Source organism: Python bivittatus, unplaced genomic scaffold (genome assembly GCF_059951505.1).
Source record: "Python bivittatus isolate LINGU-HERP-01145 unplaced genomic scaffold, Pbiv_v1 ctg000700_np1212, whole genome shotgun sequence".
In the NCBI taxonomy this organism is placed as follows: domain Eukaryota; kingdom Metazoa; phylum Chordata; class Lepidosauria; order Squamata; family Pythonidae; genus Python; species Python bivittatus.
The window spans coordinates 15,245,158-15,265,875 of NW_028277098.1; the positions used below are offsets into that span (position 1 = coordinate 15,245,158).

At 37.6% G+C, this 20,718-nt stretch overlaps 1 protein-coding gene across 3 annotated transcripts in view; it reads right to left on the bottom strand.

Moving 5' to 3' along the window:
- Positions 1-299: 299 nt before the first annotated feature.
- The window catches only part of LOC112542377 (complement factor H-related protein 5-like), a 35,272-nt gene continuing 14,853 nt past the window's right edge, over positions 300-20,718 (bottom strand). For 2 of the 3 annotated variants that reach the window (XM_088153850.1, XM_088153851.1), the window contains 7 exons: positions 16,583-16,765; positions 15,504-15,686; positions 13,442-13,606; positions 9,230-9,400; positions 5,291-5,473; positions 3,366-3,562; positions 300-1,271 (listed from right to left, as the gene is read on the bottom strand). In XM_088153850.1, the coding sequence (XP_088009976.1) occupies positions 1,266-1,271; positions 3,366-3,562; positions 5,291-5,473; positions 9,230-9,400; positions 13,442-13,606; positions 15,504-15,686; positions 16,583-16,765 (1,088 nt within the window). In that variant the 3' untranslated portion in view covers positions 300-1,265. The remainder of the gene's footprint in view (positions 1,272-3,365; positions 3,563-5,290; positions 5,474-9,229; positions 9,401-13,441; positions 13,607-15,503; positions 15,687-16,582; positions 16,766-20,718) is intronic. The other variant, XM_088153849.1, reaches the window with a different exon arrangement.

Here is a 20,718-nt window from a genome sequence, read left to right on the forward strand (position 1 = left end):
TATGAAGTTCCCTCCATTTCACACTGAATTTTATTCTGTTCCAAATAATAATATGGGCTCCTTAAAAAAAAAAAAAAGTTTTAGAAGGAAGATAGATTGAAGAGCCCTGCACCAGCTTACGAGCTTTGCTTCATCCCTTATTGTTTATCAGTGTATTCCCGTACAGCGGAAAACCAAAAAACTTACACCTGTACATTGCTAGACTTGGAACTTCTGTTCTGCTAAATCTTTCACTGGTTCTGAGCATCAAGTCAGAATAGATTATATGTAGAACAATTCAGGCAGGATCAAGATGTTTATTTATTTCTTCTTTTTTTTTGTATAAATTTTATTGAAAGTTTTAGCGAGAACATAAAAACGAACACTAATACAGAATAAAGAAAACAAAGAAAGAGAAAAGAGAGAGAAAAGAAGACAAAAAAGATGAAATCAGAAAGAAAGATAAAAAGAAATAGAAAAAGCTTCCAATTTCCTTTGCAGCAAATTCAATGATTACAAAGTTCTTTCTTACTCTATGATTACAAAAAAACCTCACTTTTTTCTATTGTCTAATTTTTTTCTAATCATCAAAACCACAAGTCATAATTGCATTTTTTTCTGTTTCATGCAAAAAGTCTATAAGTGGTTTCCAATCAGCCATAAATATAGATATTGTCTTTTCTCTAGTCAAGGAAGTCAACTTAGCTGTCTCTGCAAGTTCCATTATCTTCACAGGATCAAGATGTTTCTGAAATGTGGACTGGGCCTTGAATTGGATCAATGTAATTTGTACACCTTTGTATCTTTTGAAAATATATTGCAGATAAAGACCATTTTTGCAGATCAGTTTTTATTTTTATTTTAGTGAACTCAGCATTTCTTCATGCTAAAAATATCTATTTCAGTGATCAATTTTGAACTGCTTTAAGAAGGCTGCTGATTGATAATTTTCATTAATAAAATGTTTTGGCTAAAAATGTATATGGAAAAGTTCTACATTCTTGACTCCAGATGCATACGTGTGTGTATAAACAGACTTAAAGATGATCTATAGATTTGTTTATAACTGTGCTATCATTTTACCAATGATAACAAATGATAAAATTTGGCCTTTATAAATTAGACTTTTAGATTGTGATCTATTGTGAATGGCTGCAGGTAAAATAAATTTTTCAAACAAACAAAATCCAGCTTCATATGGTGGTATTGAGGAGGATGATTCAGGATTATTGACATCCATATTCTGGTTTTAAAAGGCTGCCATATGTGTCCTGTTATTCATTTCCTTAGACCTATAAAATACAATGAGAATAATAAAAAATAAATTTCTATCGGTGCTTATTTTATGTAACTGTTTTTAAATCTTGATCTTTAGCAGAATGCAACTTTGATAATTTTGCAGGATTAAACTGGTTCTACACATGGGCAATGCAACTATGAAAGGTCAGTTGCTCAATATGTTAAACCAATGAATATAATGAATAAATGAAATTCCATTATCTCCAGCAAATCCAGCCAGGGCGAAGGGTACTGGGAGCTGTAGTCCAGCAACATTTAGAAGGCCACTGCTTCCTTATTTGTTATAAAAGAAAAAAGTTCAGATAAATGCCTATTACACAAAAAAAGATACAAAATACCACAGACTGGTATTTTTGGTAATACTCTTTGTATTAATATAATATTGAATACAAGATACTGTATATCATACAAGAATTTCTGATTTGTATCATACTCGTAAGGTGCCAAATCAACAAGAACTTATTTGATCCAGATGAATATCCACAAATTGTCAGTGCATTTTATTTGCATTGAGAGTATCTAGTTTTCTAAAGAAGTATTCTTTCTCCTCTCCTCTCCTCTCCTCTCCTCTCCTCTCCTCTCCTCTCCTCTCCTCTCCTCTCCTCTCCTCTTCTTTTTCTTATGAAATATCTTCTGGGGTCTCTTCAAGTGATACATGTAGATTAGTGTCTCTAAATGAAGAGACACAAATCTACATGCATCACTGTAGTTTTGCTTTAATCTGGATCCTATAATTGCCTAAAAGGAAGTTGACTCTGAAGTCAATTGGACAAATTAGATGAGTCATCACTAACTGAAATTCTTTTGATTGCAATGGACTATTGGATCCAACCCAATAATTACTCTGTACTTACTTTATACTGAACATTTCAGGCTGTACCTGACTAAATTTGTTGCACTGAGGCCATTGAAATCAGTGAGATTTAACCACAGGGATAAATTAAGAGTTTCCACTCATTTCAGTCCTAGGACAGAGGAATTTCCTGGTCTTGGAATCTGCCAGGATTCAACAACAGACCAGAAGAGATGAAATGAGGGCAGCCCTTTGTATCTCTCTGCCCCATTCCTAATTGTTTTTAAATACACAGACATATACACTTCCTTCCCCCCATTGCTCTGAATGAAAGGAAACTTATTTTGGTCATGGGATCCCTAAGGATTTCCCTGGTTTAGAACAATTGCAGAAGGTCAGGTTGGCTTAGAATCCACAGACTTCTTTTTGGGTCTTTGAAATATTTCAGGTGCTTTTCACCCCACCGATACCCATATAATATAGGTAGTCCTTATTTAGCAACTGCCTCATTTAGTGACCATTTGCAGTTACAACAATGATGAAATGTAATTTTACAACCAATCTTCACATTTACAACCTTTGCAGGTCTGTAAAGCAAAGGAAAGCTGGAAAAAGATCATAAGCACAGTTGCAGTTTCACTTAGTGATCACTTCACTTAACAACCAAGTTACCAGTCCCAATTTTGGTCACTAAATGAGGAGTAGCTGTATACAAAAACAGTGCATGAGGTCATCCATCTTTTCTCTCTTCCGTTATCTGAAAGTGAACTCTTGGTTCAAAATGATGGAGAAGGAGTCATCTTCTTCACTTTATGAGGCTTATCACTGAAATATTCTTATATCCACGTTATTTAAGGAATGAGTCTGGGCATAAATCACTCACCATTCAGCTTTCTAAATGAGTGATTCTATCCAGAGTGGGAAAAAGAAAGGCAACTTTCTAGGCAGCAATGAAAACTGGAAGATATCTAAAAACCAGAAGGTTTTTTCTCCCTATTCTGCTTATGAAAATGAGAAGAAAATAAGGAAGGATAAGGATTAGAGTGGAATGGAGAAGGATAAAGTAAGAACCCAAAGAGAAGGCATGAATGAAAATCATGACTTTGAAAAGTTAGTTTGATGTTGTAGGTTAAGATGCAAGATGTTTTTCTGATCTGAGAATAAATATATATATATCACGACACAAGCAGCAATTTCTTATTTTAAGGCACACATCTCTTTACATGCTTGAGGGAAAAAAAGAAAGAAATGTTAGTATTGGTGAATTAAAGTATTTTTCTGACAATATACGTACTTTAGTGCAATGTGGATACTGAAATTTCCCCTCTGTGCAAGTAACTCTAAATGGTCTGGAATTTGGATGTGGCTGATAGCCTCCTTTACACTGAAATTCAGCTGCATCTCCATTCGCTATATATAGTTTTGCAGATTGCCTCCATCTCAGCTGTATATTGTGATATATCATATCTTCTTCACTTGCTGTACAAGGAACTGCAGAAGGGCACAAGTAAGATATTTAGAAGATTAATTTTACCCTGAAGAATTCCTTTGATAAAGAAATTAAAGTTTAGATATGAAAAGTCTCTGTTGCAATAGGGTAAAGGCTGTTAGAGATTTCAGCAAATCAAATTTCTTTCTTATCACCCCCTCCCCATCGCATTTTTCTTTTTCTCTCTCAACTAGCCAGCTACACTGCTAACTCATGTCAACTTCCTTTAAGCATGGCAATACTGTAAGTGTAGAAGGCAGATGGAATGCACATTTTTTACTCCCCTTCTTCTTCTATCATGTTGAAGTGGAAAGTCTGAACTGCACAAAGACCAAGTCAACTGTTGCTATGATGTCACTTCTTTTTTTATCCCTTCAACATGGGCCAATCAGGGTACACTTGAATGGGCCAAAACATGTACTATAGCCTACCATTCTTACTTACAATATCTGTAAGTAAGCATTGCTGCTCTTTATAGATTTAACTATTATTAACTTCAAAAATACCTACAAGTTTGTTGAACAACTGGGGTTTTTACAAATTCTGTTGATTTAAAAACATATTTCTGCACATACCAAGAATCTTTCAAGCAAGTAGAAATGTCCCTCAAATTTATGAGTCTTTACAGTTCCCAACTGATAGGCATCCAGTCATAGAAATTGGCTATTCAGGGAATGAAAGGAGGGAGGGAGGGAGGGAGGGAGGGAGGGAGGAAGGAAGGAAGGAAGGAAGGAAGGAAGGAAGGAAGGAAGGAAGGAAGGAAGGAAGGAAGGAAGGAAGGAAGGAAGGAAGGAAGGAGGGTACCCTATGTTCTCAGCTGGGAAACCAAAAAAGGGACAAAGTATAGACTGCAGAGCTTGTAGTAAGATGTTGTTTTATTTAATAACCTAAAGTCTGAATGTTGATAATTCTTTTCAATCAGGTCACTGATAAAAAGGTGACTCAAGGTGAACTGCAGCTTTGGGAGACAAAGAATTCCACAAGATAGTTTTGTAAAATGAGGAAAAGATGTGGATATGGTAAAATATCTTGTACAGTTCTCCTTCATTATGAGGCATCCAAAATCTTTTGACTGCAATAGTTTCCTTATCCTTGTTCATTTTTAAAATATATTTTAATTATAATGTTTCAATACAGTATACCCCCCAAAAAAGTAAGAAAAGGAAAAAAAGGAATGAAAAGGAATGAAAAGAGAAGAAAACATACATTCTGCCCTTCTTTCTATCAAGTAATTATCATATTCTTTTCCCCATCCTCTTTGGCCCTTTTTAATCCCCAAATCCAGAAATCATCAATTCTATCTTTTCTTCTTTCAACAAAAAGTCCTTATAAGGTTTCCAGTCTTTCAAAAAAGATCTGGTCATTTTTTGTCTGACCATACTGGTGAGCTTTGCTATTTCTGCAAATTCAGTTAATTTTATAATCCAGTCTTCCAGTGTAGGTATTTCATTCGTTTTCCAATTTTTTGCATGCGATAATCTTGCCACAGTTACCATATGCAATATTAATTTCCCATATTTCTTTTCTAATTTCATGCCCAACCTAATAGGAATAATCCCTGTTTGTTCATGATGCAGCAGCTACCAGCTCCCTTTAAGGCTGTAAAAATAGCTACTGACAATATGATACTGACACAACAGCTGTGCCATCATAAAATTTATACATTTCTGGTAGTACAATATTTGTCTATACAGAATAAATAGATACAGAATTGTAGGAGTTACTTATACCTATGCATCTTGGTTTTTCCATCCAATGGCCATTTTCACAAGTCACTTTTGGAGATCCTTCCATTCTGTGGTAACTTTGGCATTGATAAGTCACACTTTCGCCTGAGAGATATTGCACCTTGGCTATCTCTAAGATGTCTCCGTTGTCCAGAGGAGGTGGGCGTCCACAAGTTTCCCCAAGATCTACATTACATGCAGAAATATTGAGCAACACCTATCATAATTACAAATATTCTAGTGTATCTATGCACACGTGCATGCACACACATACGCATACACACACGTGCACATATTTATAAGCTTATTCAATTTTGTCCATCAGGACAATAAGGAACTACATTGGAAAAAAAAATAAGAATTCATTGTCTGAAAAAGAAACAATGTCATTCAGGTTGTTTAACTCGAGGGCAGACAACGGTCATACCTGTTTCAACTATAGCAGCATGTTCTTAGTATCTCAGTCAGACCTGTGAAGAAATGAATAGCAGTTGCCCTGGCAAAAATGGGATATCTTTGCAGGGATGTCTGAATTTTACCATTAGCTTTTTAATAATAAGTATGTAGATCCAGGGACTATTTGAAGAATCCTGTAATAAGATTCTAGTTGTTAACAATGGATTCAAGAGAAATTTACAGTGTTGTACAATGTTGATTCTGAAAGTCTTCTGGTTCCTTAAAAAAAAAAAAATCTGTGCAATTTCCCATGTGTTCATCTGTTACAATCCTAGAGATTTTCCGTTCTTTGAATATGTGCACGTGATTCACTTGTTCGTCTATATACAATATGTATGTGTGTGTGTATATTTTTGTTGAAGAACATTTGTTGGCAAACATTGAAGAAAAAATGAACTGCGTAACCTTGCATCATAATCTTCATCTTGTACATTTGAACAGTTGTATACTTGAAGGTTTCTTATGGAATTTCATTGTTTGAATTTCAGCCACATGGTCTTCACTTGCTCAACGTTTCCCAAATCTAGATTTGTCATGAACGGAGCCAATTTCCTTGAATTTTTTTCATCCAGTTGTAAATTAAATTTCTGTGGGAACCCTCCTTCTTATAACAGGAAGCCAATTTTCTTCTTAATGCTGTTGTGGATTTGAGTTCAGCTAACCAGAGAACACAGTTGATTTTTTTCTTCAAAGTTTGCCATCTTCTATCAGCAGGACTGAAACAAAAAATTAAAAATGTATTATTCCAAAATCACAAAACTAAATAAGTTTTGGATTGGGAGGCTCTGCTCACAGTCACTCATGCCCTAGTCACCTCCAGATTGGACTACTGTAATGCACTCTACATGGGGCTGCCCTTGAAGAGTATCTGAAAGCTTGAACTGGTGCAGAATGTGGTGGCACGAGCAGTTATGTGTGCTCCTAGAAGAGCACATATTACACCTCTACTTTGGGAGTTGCATTGGCTGCCGGCTTGCTTCCAGGTCCAATTCAAGATGCTGGTTTTGACCTTTAAAGCTCTTCATGGCATTGGGCTGGGTTATCTGAGGGACCGCCTCTTCCCAATCACATCAGCCATTAGATCCGTCAGGGAAGGCATGCTACGCATTCCATCGGCCAAGGACTTGCATTTGGTAGATCCCAGGAGGCAGGCTTTCTCTGCCACGGTTCCCACCTTGTGGAATATTCTCCATCCTGAAGTGAGGCTCACCCCTTCCCTGGTCTCATTTAGGAAGTCCTTCAAGACCTGGTTGTGTCACCAGGCCTGGGGGTCTTTGGGAACTGGGAATATTCTTAGATGACTCCACTGTAATTGATATTCTGTTCTCTCTGTGCAGTTTGGATATTTTAAAATCTAATTTTTTTTAACATTTGTGATAAAGTTTTGATTTTAATAATAACTTTTATCTTTTATAATGCCTGTTTTTATTCACTTATTTTATTTTAATTGTATGCCACCCAGCTTTGTTTGAGATGGGCTGCTACATAAATGTGATATATGAATGAATGAATGAATGAATGAATGAATGAATGAATGAATGAATGAATATAAAAGGAAATTTAAATAAAGTTTCAAATAATGTTTTTGAAATTATATAGCTTGTATACTTCTGAATTTATTAAAGTTCAAACTGTACTACGACTTTTGGGATACCCCCCCCCATTAGTAATTTCTGATAAAAAATCATTGCCTGTAAAATAAGTTACCACATGATCAAATTAATTGATTCTCTTTCAATGAATATTAACTATTCTTACAGAGAAACACACATGGAAACCATATTTGCACAACAGAAGAAATAAGCATACTGGTACTCCACATTTAGCAACCACAATTGGGACCAGCAACTTGGTTGTTAAGTGAGGTAGTTGTTAAGTGAAACCATGACTGTGTTTATGATATTACTTCAGTTTTTCTTTGCTTTACAGACCTGCAAAGGTCATAAATGTGAGGATTGGTCGCAAAGTTACTTTTTCATCACTGTTGTAACTGCAGATGGTTGCTAAATGAGGCAGTCACTAAACCAGGGCTACTTGTACTGGAGTGGCAAGTAAGATGAACAAAAGGGAAAAATGATAAAAAAAACTGGATAGAGAAGAGGTGAAGGGAAAAAGTAAATGAATAGAAAATGAATAGAAAAATAAAAAGAGAGTAGCTTCATTTAGGCATGAACATTCAGCAGGCAAATAGCCATTCCATATGACACATAATCTTTAAAGTCATGTCTATATCATTTCCAGCTCAGCCTATAACAGGATAACTAAAACAACAAACTGTAATTGATTTAGTAATGTTCTCATATTGTGGAGAGGCACAGAGATAATTTTGGAGAAGACAGCAAATCATGAGTTGAGTCTGGGAAAACAAGACTGTGTGAAAAAGAGACTTAAACTTTCCCCCTCCCCTTAATTATCTTGGTATAAGAGGGAGGGAAAGAGAAAGGCAGTCAGGCCTTCAAAATCCTGTTATTATGGCCTACCTTAGTAAAGTTGAGTTCTAGGATTTCTTGTGGTTGTCTGTTTCCTCACCTGGCCTAGCTAGAACAGCTGACACCAGTACTACATTGTCAGCATGTACTACCACAGAAATATGCTAATCTGCATATTTACATGCATAATGGGAGTATGGGAATCAGAATTATCCAGGTGTTCCACAAGGAAATTCTTACAAATATTGAACAGGCAGGAAGCCAGCATGCAGCCTTTTTTCATACCTTGGTAGGCTTGCTAGGATACATTAACGGACCTAACGGGTTGCCTGTTACAGTCAGAGATGTATTACTCTATAGCTTTTGTATGAGCGCTAGTAAAAGTGGGTTAATAAAAGGTATCTCCAATTTATGCACCATCTAACTCTACAAATCAAACTAATTTAAAGTCAATAAAAGTTGCATATAAAGCCAACTTCGGTTAGCTTCTGTATTTTCCTACCAAGTACTAAAGTACCAATCCTTGATCTTAAGTGGACTGTCTCATCCTAACCCTCCTTTTTTCTCTAATAAAATATTATCAGCAAATCTCTACCTTTCAATGACAGACCATTCAGAAAACAAAATCCCTATCCCCCCCCCCAAAAAAAAATACCCTACGGGAGAGGCAATTGGGAGAGGCTCAAGATGCTTTCAGCTGTTCCATCCTAAGCCCCTCCCTCTTGGTCATGTGATCCAGAGCAGGGCATATGCAATCCATATATGCTTGCCAGAACACACAGACACAGGGCAGAGTCGAAACACACATAAAGCGTGGCAGTACCCATGCACCAACCCTAATCCGACTCTCACAGCAACACACACAGAGACAACACATGCAGTATGCATGCAACCTGATTAGTCCCTTGGAAGATAGTGCACACATACACCCAGAGGCCACTGCTGATAAATGGCTGGGAAGAATTCTATAAGCCACGCTTTGAATGCTTCCTCTACCTTCTTTCAAACAGTTTCTGTCCAGTTTCTTTAAAGTGAAGGCAAAACTGAGCATACAAACCAAGACAGCGTGGAGGTGTTTGCCATTTTCCATCTTCACACTTTATTTTTTGTGGCCCATGAAGACGGAAATGTTCTTCACACCTGAAGCTGATTTCTTCTCCGCTCCTGTAGATTCTCATCTCAGCGATATTGATGGCATTGGGAAGCTGAGGTGGTGGAGGGCAGGTTTCTTTAACAAAAACATCTTACAATTAGAGCTTGATTAGGTGGGCAAGGGTTAGAGCTAGGGCTGAACATTGTTAATTCTATTTTTAAAAAGTTTTTCTCCCAAGTTTGATCCCTGATGTGGTCCAGACTCTTCTTAGATAATTGTAGTTGTGATGATCTAAACAGTTCTCTACCTTTGTGATACAGTGATCTCTTGAAATGATATATTTATGTGGATAACAACACGTCTGGAACTTCAACAGTAAAGGAACAAGCAGTCAAGAAATACATTGCAGACTAGCACTTGGTAGAGTAGCCATGAAGGCCTTGGAAAAAATATTCAGATACTGTGATGTGACTATATCTGCAACGGTCAAAATCATGCAAGCCATAGGTTGATGTAGAGTTTAAAAATCATGATGTCAGAAGTGCCATACTGAGAATATGGAATAGATATAAACCCAGGCTGTGCCCAAAAAAATGCCTTTGTGGATCTCAGCACAAGAAGCATTTCATAGAAAAGAAAGAACAGGCAAAGAAAAATGACATTTTGAGATTTGTTAGGACCAGAACACAGACAATATAAGATGAAGTCAAAAGATGAATTGCTTGCAGAGGGATTTAGTTTCCAATGGTTTTCGTATGTACAGCTAAGAGAAAGATTTAAATTACACAAAAGAACATTTGGAATTGAACAACATAAGACAGAATTTGAAACTGAATTATGTGCAAATGACGAACATGGAACTGCTAAAATGTATAAGGTTTTACTGAAATTTGAAATGGAAGAAAAACAAGTTAAAGAATATATGATAAAATGGACTAAGAACAGATGGATCAGTGGGAAAAAAGGTGGCTGGAAGGACTGAAATTCTCATTCTGTAAAAATTCTCTTTAATTTTTACAGAATGATGTACCATTAGTATATGGCCCCAGAAAAAATTTCTAGAATGTATAAAGGTACTTCAAATCTATCTTGGAAATGTGGAAAACATGAAGGGTCATTTTATCATGCTTGATGGATTTGTAAAAAAGCTACAAAATTTTGGGTTCAAATGCACACAGTGATACAAAGAATTTTAAAGATTAATATTCAACTGAAACCAGAACCTTTCTTGCTGGGACTAAGGGTGAGCCTCCCAGAGTCACCCGTTGAGATGAGTGGCATACAAATTTAATAAATTAATTAATTACTTAATTAAAAAATAAGGGACAGAGAACTAGAAAAGACTTACAGATGATTGTTTTTGTACATGTACTGCAGCAACATCATTATATGCACAAAGATGGAAAGACTCTGAAAGACCCACAGTAGAGGAATGGTTGATAAAGATGGCAAAACTGACTTGTTTGATTAGAGAAAAGACAATAACTATGTTTGCCAGTGACTGGAAACTCTTTATGGAGTTTTTGCTGACAACAGAAAAAATGAAATTTTGATTTATGTGTTTGATGATTAGAAAGGAAGAAGGGACCCATGATGTAACCTTAGAGAGAGAAGATAAAATATAAATGCATTTATAATTGCTGTAAAGAAAATTGGAAGCCACTCCTTTATATCTTTTTTCTTTTTCTCTTTCTTTTTTTCTCTTTTTTCTTTTCATTTCTTTCCTATTTACTTATCACTTTTCTTTTCCTTTTATTCACTTTCTTTTTTATTTAAATTGGCATTGTTTTTACTTTGCAAAAAAACTTCTTTAATAAAAAAAAAGAATTAAAAAAAAAGAATCGTGCAAGCCATGGTATTTCCCGTGACACTCTATAGAAGTGAAAGTTGGACTTTAAAGAAGCAAGATAGGAAGAGTATCGAAACTTTGAGCTTTGGTGTTGGAGAAGACTCCTGAGAATACCATGCACAGCCAGGAAAACAAACCGATGGATCATTGAGCAAGTCAGCTGAGATCTCTCATTCAAGGCAGAAATGACCAAGTTCAAATTATCCTACTTCGGACACATTATACAAAGGCCCAACTCTCTGGAGAAGGAGGGAACTGCAGGGAAAGGTGGAAGGAAAGAGAAGGAAAGAACAACCAGCAGCAAGGTGGATGGACTCAGTTACAATGGTGATGAGTGCACCTTTGAGAGCGCTGATAATACCATACAGGGTGGGGATAGATTGTCATGGAAAAAATCTATCTATGTAGTCGCTAGGAGTCGAAAATGCCTTGAGGGCACTTAATCAGTTAAGCAGTCATGTATGGAACTAATGATTTCACTGAGCTTAGGGTTAGGCTAGAAATAAATATGCAACTTAGTTTTGATAATTAAATGTTAACACATTCCTCACTGGGATCCTCAGATTTTGTGGTACAACTACCCACAGTGGATTTGTGCAGGAAAAGTGGGGAACAAAGCTCAGAGTGAGTCTTAATATGGTCCAGCCTTGACTGCGTAAGTCTGATCAGGCATTTTTTTTAACACCCCTTCAGAGTTGCTCATTACTCCTGGGGGTTGGGGGGGGGCAGACTCACACTTTGCGAACCTCTGTCCAAGATAATTGTAAACAATAAAAAGGATCAAAATCAGCTGTAAACCCACAACCAAAACAAAGAACTCAGTTATACTGTTGCAGGATTGTCAATAGATTTCAAGACAGAATTCTTCATGAATAGAACACTTTATAGCTTGTAAATCTTTGAATAAAGCTACTCAGTAGTATCTCATTTCTATTCCACCCAATGAGGACAAATCCTGAATATTTTCTTAGCAGGTCTTCAGTGCCAAATTTGTTTCTTGGCAACAGCTACTGAGAATTTCTTGGTCACAGTGAGATTCTAACTATATTTGGATGATACAATTATCAGGGCTTATTTTAGTCTGGAATATAGGAAGAAATTTGCTTCAGCTGGTTGGTAAATGACTGGGTGGTAGAGCTGGCAAGTAGTCTCTTTGGCTCCCTTCAAATTTTGGTGGCTTTCCATACATTTGACTATGACATTCTTGTCTCTCTGGCAACTGAGGCTTGGATAAACTCTTTGTGATGGTTCTCATCTTCCTTGACTGGTGATGTCCCCAAGTGACGCTTGGGAAGTAATTTTGGACATCACAGGCATTGGACTCTGCGGACCCACCTACTTTGGAATGAACCCATAAGCTTTAATTGGCCCAAATGCAGATAGGCTCCCTCCCGGTTTTTCAGAATTTTGGAAAAGAATTAAGACATGACTTGTAATCTTAACATTTAAAATGGTTCATATTTTATTTGAAATGCTATTGTAATATATCTCTTATGGATGGATGTATTTTTAAAATGTACTGTAAACTGTGACATTTGGGCAAGAACCAAATATATGTACTCCTCACATATGAATAAATAAATAGAAACAAGTTACTTTTTTCCCTTAATGAAGTTTTTTTCAAATGAACTGGGAGTAACATATTAGTTCAACAGTCCTCTTTGTTTGACAGTTCCACTGAAGTGGCAGAAGTTCAGAAACCTGTTCCACTGAGATTTTGTAATGTGCCAGGAAAACTGCATGGATGTGTCCATGAAAGTACTAAGAGTCAAAAGTGAATTGATTGTGCAGTCCACACTGGATTTGTACGCTTCTTGTTCTGAACACAATTATATAGCTGTCCAAGACATGAAGATTCAAAGCTAATAAGTTTTACAAATGTCACACATGAAATGTTATCACTAAACCTAGATTGTTGCCCATGGAGGGAGGTGTATGCTGTCCAGTTGAGGCCGTAATTTGTGAATCACAATTGAGTTGATCCCAGGGCTGGAGCTCTTACAGTGAAAGACAGAAAATATGTGCTAAAGAAGAACCTAGTGACCATAAAGCTAAATGCTGATTTTGTTCCAGTGGGATTGATTTTTTCCACATGGCAAAATTGTCTTTGTTTAATGACATATCATACTGTTCCATTAAACATCAGATTAGAGAAAGCATGCAGAGCCCATGGGTTCCTAATGGGGCTTTTCAGAAGAAACTGTGTGCTATCAAAAGATATTATGTAGGAAGACACTCCTGAGGTGTGTCCCACTTTTCCTTTTGGTGATGATTAATGTCATCCTACTGAAGAAACCATGAACTTGTACATAGCATGCAAATGATACCTTTACATAGTGGTTCGGGAACCCATAATCCATCAACGCATTTTGTTTCATGTAGATTGGCACCACAGCGGTAGGTTGCAGATGAGTTGGTCTTAAACTGCTTTGAAAGTAGAACGGCTGGTTCAAAAATTGTATTCCATGGACGTCTACATTTTCGTGGATTAACTAACGATTCAAATATTATTATATAAGTATTTATGTAATAAATCTATTGTTCTTCTCTTTATTTATATAATAAATCCCTTATACTTCCTCTAGGCTATCTGACTTCATATTCCAAGTTCATCTACCACATACATGCTCATGAATTTCTGGTTTATTCATCTGTCCCTACTCTGGATGACAGATTGTAGACATCTCTTTCCAACTTCCTAGGTAAGATTTTAGATTTGATGTGCTCCTCAACCTAAACTGCATATGGATAAGGCAGAGACGATTGTGTTCACCCTGACAATCTTATCCCTCTCCTTTCTATTTCTACTCTAAATATCCAGGCTGCCAGTTATAGATCTCCCCAACAGTGGGGAACATAGGAGTCCAAATCTATGATAGACTGTCTTTAAACCATTCAATGAAAAAATGGAAACTCTCTTTGCTTTTTAAGTGATCCAATCCCAAGCATAATCTTGGTGGGAATCTATTCCAATGGAACAGCATCAGGTGATAAAAAACGCTGACGTTTTTTGTGTCCAGAATGCTGTTGTTTGTACTATTCTGAACCTTCCTTATTTTGCCCCTATCTCTTTTTACTGCCAGTTGTTACATTGGTTGGGAATTTGAGAATGATAATCATATGAATTGATGGGGTCAGTACATCATGCCCTGCATATGGGCCTACCCGATTATTCGAAAGCTGATGCTGTTCCACTGGAATAGATTCCTACCAAGATTATGCTTGGGATTGGATCACTTAAAAAGCAAAGAGAGTTTCCATTTTTTTATAAAGTCTATAGAATATGTCAGTTCCTCACTACTGAGACGGTCAGGGTCTTGGTTCAGTCCCTGGACTATCACAGCAGTTTGTTGGCTGGGTTACCTAAGACCTCACTCTGCCCTTTGATTTGTGTCCAGAATGCTGTTGTTTGTACTATTCTGAACCTTCCTTATTTTGCCCCTATCTCTTTTTACTGCCAGTTGTTACACTGGTTGGGAATTTGAGAATGATAACCATATGAATTGATGGGGTCAGTACATCATGCCCTGCATATGGGCCTACCCGATTATTCGAAAGACCTGCTGTTGGCTCAGGTACCTGTGAACTTGAACCAGTAGCCACACCAGGGACATTTCATTCTATCATGTACTAGAAGAGCCACATCATGCTTTTATCACCTGACGCTGTTCCACTGGAATAGATTCCCACCAAGATTATGCCTGGGATTGGATCACTTAAAAAGTACTTAAAATGCTTCTTTTTCATGGGCCCTGTGAAAATGTCTTAAAATAAATATGGATTTGTCATTTGGAATGTAGAGAGATTAATGCTACTATGTGTTCTTATGACCTGCAGTCAGAACAATACACTTATTACTTACTTGTAATATTATATATTATGGAGCTTTTAGTTTAGAGGTTCCTTATGTTATAATTGATTGGAATATATTATTGAATTAATTGGTTTGTTCCATCTCAATACTGAGCTTAGTCATAAGTGCAAAATAAGTAAAACTAGTACTAGTACTGTTTAATAAATACTGCTAGCTACAAACTGGGGATAAAAAGCATTAGTCAGTTTGAAAGGATCTTAGGTGTGTCTCACAATTTTCATTCATATGCCCTACATATTTCTCAAAAGGGGTAGCTGACTGTGTTCTATGTATCTTCCCCCTTTATCTTTGAGGACTCCCATTTTAAATAGGGGCCAAACTGGAAACATAATGTGCCCATGGCCCAGGCTGGCATAAACCAGTTCAGTATAACCTGGATCTCCTTGCATCAGCTCCAGTTATTTTTCCCCACTGAATCACACTTCTCAGCAATCATGGTAATAATAAATACTGATGTATTCCAAGACAGGCCTAAAATTCATTTCGGTAGGTTTACCCATAACACTCTAGCTTACCAAGACATGATGGTACTTCCCACTGCCCATGAAGACACTTGGCTGGGTTGGTCCCAAAAATGGCAGAACGTGGTTGGCATAGGTATTCCACAGTTTCACCATGCTGGTATGTGGATGATGACTTAAAACTGAGAGCAATCCCCTTGGTAATTTCTGGAGGTGGTCCACACGTTTTTACTTCCTCTGTGGAAAGCAGAGGAAAAAGGTATTATTGGATAAAAGTATTAATTCTTTAGCTTCTTCCAAACTATCTATCCCCCCGTTTTGTATTCCTACGGTAATTCCATTAATAAAATCATCATCATCATCAAGGTTTTTTTCTCATTTTTGCTACAGGCTTTTAATATCTATTACAGAAAAAACTGATTAAATGAGATATGTGTAATTGGCAAACATACTTTGACTTTTGCATTGCAGCTAACCCTCAGTTTGTCCTATATTATCATGACGTACATAATTTTATTGCTAATTATTTGAGTCATTTGGAATAATCAATTTGTCAAGTTTTTATTTAATTTGTAACTTTGAACTCTCAAGACTTATAAAGATAGTTTTAACAGGAGTTGATAAACCAGCTAGCTACATTAAGCCCACACTCATTTAACTTTCAATACTCCTTCTCAATTTTCAGCATATCAGGCCATCTCTAGCAATGCATTGTTCTACCCTTTATACTGACATAGCAATGGAAAAAACCGCAAGGAGAATGGCATTCCTCAATTTTTATTTCATGTTGCAGGTATCAAGGACTCAAATACTAGCACTGAACTCAGAAATCAATTTATGAGATTATTACGATTAATCAGAATAATGTAATTCTTCTATAATTTTATTAGTGTCCTGAGCCTGCTAAGATGTACTGGATTTAGAGATTTATTAAACACCGGCAAGGAATCTTATCTCTTCAATTATTATACTACTAATATATTGGAATTAATTATGGCGGAAGATTCCAGTTTACACACCAAGGAACATCTCCCCCACTCTACTCCAGCTAAATACAAGAATAGAAACTGCCCTGTTACATATAGAAGCCTGTCTGCTCCTATTTTTTCTTGTGAACACACCTGTCAGCTTACCTGTGCATGACGGTAAGGGTGCCCATTCACCATCTACACACTCTATGAATTTTGATCCATAAGGTGCAAATGAGATGTCACACTGAACTTCCAATGTATCACCATGCTGATATACTTGCTTGAGCTCACCAATAACCATGCCATGTAAAATGCTGGGTGGTGCCTGACAAGTCTGAACATTTTCTAGAAAACAGAAAATATCACTCTTATTTTGAGTGTTTACTCAAAGTCCCATAGGCATATATCTGAATATCACTGTCATTAATCATTAATATCAATATCATTTATTTTATTAATACTTTATTAATAAGCTAAGATGTACTGGATTTAGAGATTTATTAAACACTGGCAAGGAATCTTATCTCTTCCATTATTATACTAATAATATATTGGAATCAATTATGGCGGAAGATTCCAGTTTACACACCAAGGAACATCTCCTCCCCCATTTTATTAATACTACTCACTGTCACTCATGCCCTAGTCACCTCCTGTTTGGATTTCTGTAATGCGCTGTACATGGGGCTGCCCTTGAAGAGTATCCGGAAGCTTCATCTGGTTCAAAATGCAGGGGGGCGGGCAGTTATATGTACCCCTAGGCTGGTACTTGTTACACCTCTGCTCCACAAGCTGTATTGGTGGCCAGTTTACTTCCAGGTCCAATTCAAGGTGCTGATTTTTATCTTTAAAGCCCTTCATAGCATGAACCGCCTCTCCCTGATTACATCTGCCCATCCCTTCAGATCCGGCAGAGAAGGCATGCTGCGGCTCCCGTCTGCCAGGGAATTACATTTGGCAGGTCTCAGGAGGTGGGCCTTCTCTGCCATGGCACCCACCTTGTGGAATCTTCTCCCTCTAGAAGTGAGATTAGCTCCATCCCTCTTAATATTCCATAAGTCCCTCAAGACCTCGCTATGTGATCAGGCCTGGGGGTCCCAGGGGACCAGGGAGATTTTGTGGTGGCTCCCTTATTAATTTTATCCTCTCCTGTTTTATGTGCTTTTATATTTTTTTTATTTGTAATTCTTTTTATGTATTTACTTTTTTTAATTGTTGTACACTGGCCAGAGTCACTTTGTGTGACATGGGCGGCTATACAAATAAATAAATAAATAAATAAATAAATAAATAAATAAATCTCAGATATCCAAGGAATATACCTGTTATAACTGTAAAAAAAAAAAGAGTAAACCTTAGTGTCTATTATTGGTATCTGCTATTCATTTCCCCCCTCCACCAGCCAAAATTAAAAATATGTGGATTAAATCTGCAAGTCTTTCAAAGAGATTTAAAGTTGTAATAATAGGGAGAAACTCTTTCAGGCATGGTCACTTCAGCAAAGCCTAGACGTGACTTTCCAACAATTGTCTTTTTCAGAGGATGTGGGAAGTTACAAGAGGATCAATTATGCTGACTTGGTACCAAGCAACAGGGGAAAAAACTATGAAAGAATGAACAGGGAAATGAACAATGAATGAAAGCACCAAAAACATTGGGGGAAAGTGGTATTAAGAGCCAAGTTCTCAATTTTAAGAAAAAGTGAGGCTGAATATAGTGAAGCATATATCTTAGATTTCTAGTAAGGAAACCCAAAAAGGCCAGTTCTCTAAATCTCTGAGCAAACAGAACTATCTCCCTGAGATTAAATACGGAAGGAAACTCAGACATAAATAGCTTTTGTTCTTGAGTCTTCCCAGGTGCAGACCTAGTTGGAAGAAGAAGAAAGAAGAAGCTAAGCCCACTCTGAGTTTTTATGAAGTTTCTCAGAATTCAGAGGGGAAATTCTTATGCAGCCCAACTTCTAGAGGCAGTAAGACTCCCTCTGTGTGTGTGTCTGTGTGTATGTCTTTGTACTTTATATATATGCTCAAATTCTTGCCCAAGGACAGTTCCAGACCAGCAGCAAGTAATCAGTTTTCAAGGGCATGTTACTAAATTGCGACCTCCAAGACACAATGTGGCACCAAAAAAGTATATTTAAAATAGTATTTAATTTATGAAGAAATACAAAAGCAAAGAGAATATGAGTGCATCTTCAGTGTTTAGAAAAGGGATGGAATTCCAAGAGTAAGGAAAAGAAGGGACATCGGTGGGGTCACCTGAAAGGAAGCATGAACCACAGAGATAAATAGCCATGAAAGGAATTGAGCAAGACTTTAAGCAAATGTAAAAGGTGGCGTTCCCATCATTTGGGACCCATGCTGCTCCTGAAAGTCTTAATTTGACGTTGTCTTTTACACTGATAGCCACAAAAGTCTGTTACCATGTAAAGGTGGGAGAAAGAGACAGATGAATTCACTCAGGGGCTGTTAAACTGAGGGCTGGATTATGAGATTGTGTGGTAGTTTTTCCATTTTTAGGGTTTCTGGAAATTTGCCCCATTTTTATAGAGGACTAACGATCTGGATTTAAGATCTAATGGGTATGTTTCCTGTGTCTGTTGGACTTGACATTCCACAGAGAGCCTTCCCTTCCAGTCAGATTCCAGACCAAGATTAGTATTGAGACAGCTTTGGTTGCACTTGTGGATGACCTGTAGGGCAACTGGGATGGGGGTGGTGCATCCTTGACCTCTCAGGAACCTTTGATACTATCAATCACAGTACCCTTCTGGAGCACCTTAGTGGCTTGGGAGGGTGGGGCATTGTATTGAGGAGTTTCTTCTGTTTCTTCCAGGGCTGGTTCCAGTCAATATGGGGTGGACCAGTCTAGTCCTAGCACCCTGCTTTGTGGGGTGCTTTAGGACTCTCCTCCCTCATTTTTTTAAACATCTACATGAAGCTGCTGGGAGAGGTAATTCATCAGCATTTGTGCAGTGTTATCATATGCCAATTCTACTTAGTTATACATTTCTGTCCCTGGCTATTCAAGTGAAGAAGTCATGGTTCTGTCCCAGTGCCTGGAGGCTGTGGGGGTCTGCATGGGGGAGAACAGGCTTCAGAGCCAGCCTAACAAGGCTGTGGGTTTTTGGCCCCATCAGTCCTAGAACCGGAGAGGTGTCATCCTTGACTATGAGTGGGATTGCACCTCCTCGCTTGGGTTTAGTGCATACTTTGGGGGTCCTCCTGCACTCATGGCTCCTGTTTGAAGATCAGGTGGCAACGGTGGCCAGGGGACCCTTTGTAAAATTTCATCTTGTATGCCAATTGTGCCTATTCCTGGATTAGACCAAGAAATGGATGCCATGGAGGCCTAAAACTACTTTTACTAAGATTGGATAAAGCAATAGAATCTTGCAAGTCTGAATGTGCTTCCATTCCTCCCTGTTTTACATGTCATGTGAATCAGCCTAGTTTTTGTACACCTTCCCCCTCATTTGGGCTTCTGCAATATTTATTTCCTCACTGGCTTGGTAATGGATCTTCCCTCTCTCCATCAAGGTCATCCTCGTTACTCTATGTGGACACTGCACACAATTGCTCATGCCTTAGTCATCTCCTGATTGGATTATTGCAATGTGCTCTTCATGGGACTGCTCTTGAAGACCATCTGGAACCTTCAATTGGTCCAGAGTGCAATGGTGTGGGTAGTTATGTGCGCCTCTCGTTATGACCATGTGACATCTCTACTCTATGAGTTGCCATGGCTCCCAGAAGGCTTCCAGGTGCAATTCCAGGTGCTGGTTATCACCTATAAAGCCCTACATGGGATAGGACTAGTTATTTGCAGGCCAACTGCTCCCAAGAGTATGTACCCATTTCATATACTCTGGATTCCCTCACTTAAACAATGTTATCTTAGGAGATGCAGGTCTCTATGGTGGTACCAGCCTTTTCTAATGAACATCCCCCAATATAGGGTTGGCCCCTGCCCTAAAGGCCTTTAGAAAAGCAGTTAAGATTTTTCCATGGGCCTTTGGGTCAGGATGAGCAGAGTTCCCAACTGAGGAATTTCTGATCACCATTTTATTTTCTTAGAAGGTTTTAATTAAATGTATGGTTTTCTAATATATTTGTTGATGATTTTTTTCTTTTTGTATGCTGCCCAGAGTCATATTGTCTGAGTTGAGTAGCCATATACAGGTATTCTCCAGTTTAAGAATGAGTTCCATTCCCATGATCTGACCTTAAGTTGAATTTTTATGTAAGCCAGAACAGTATTTTTGTATAATACTTTGTAAGTAGTATTGTGTATTT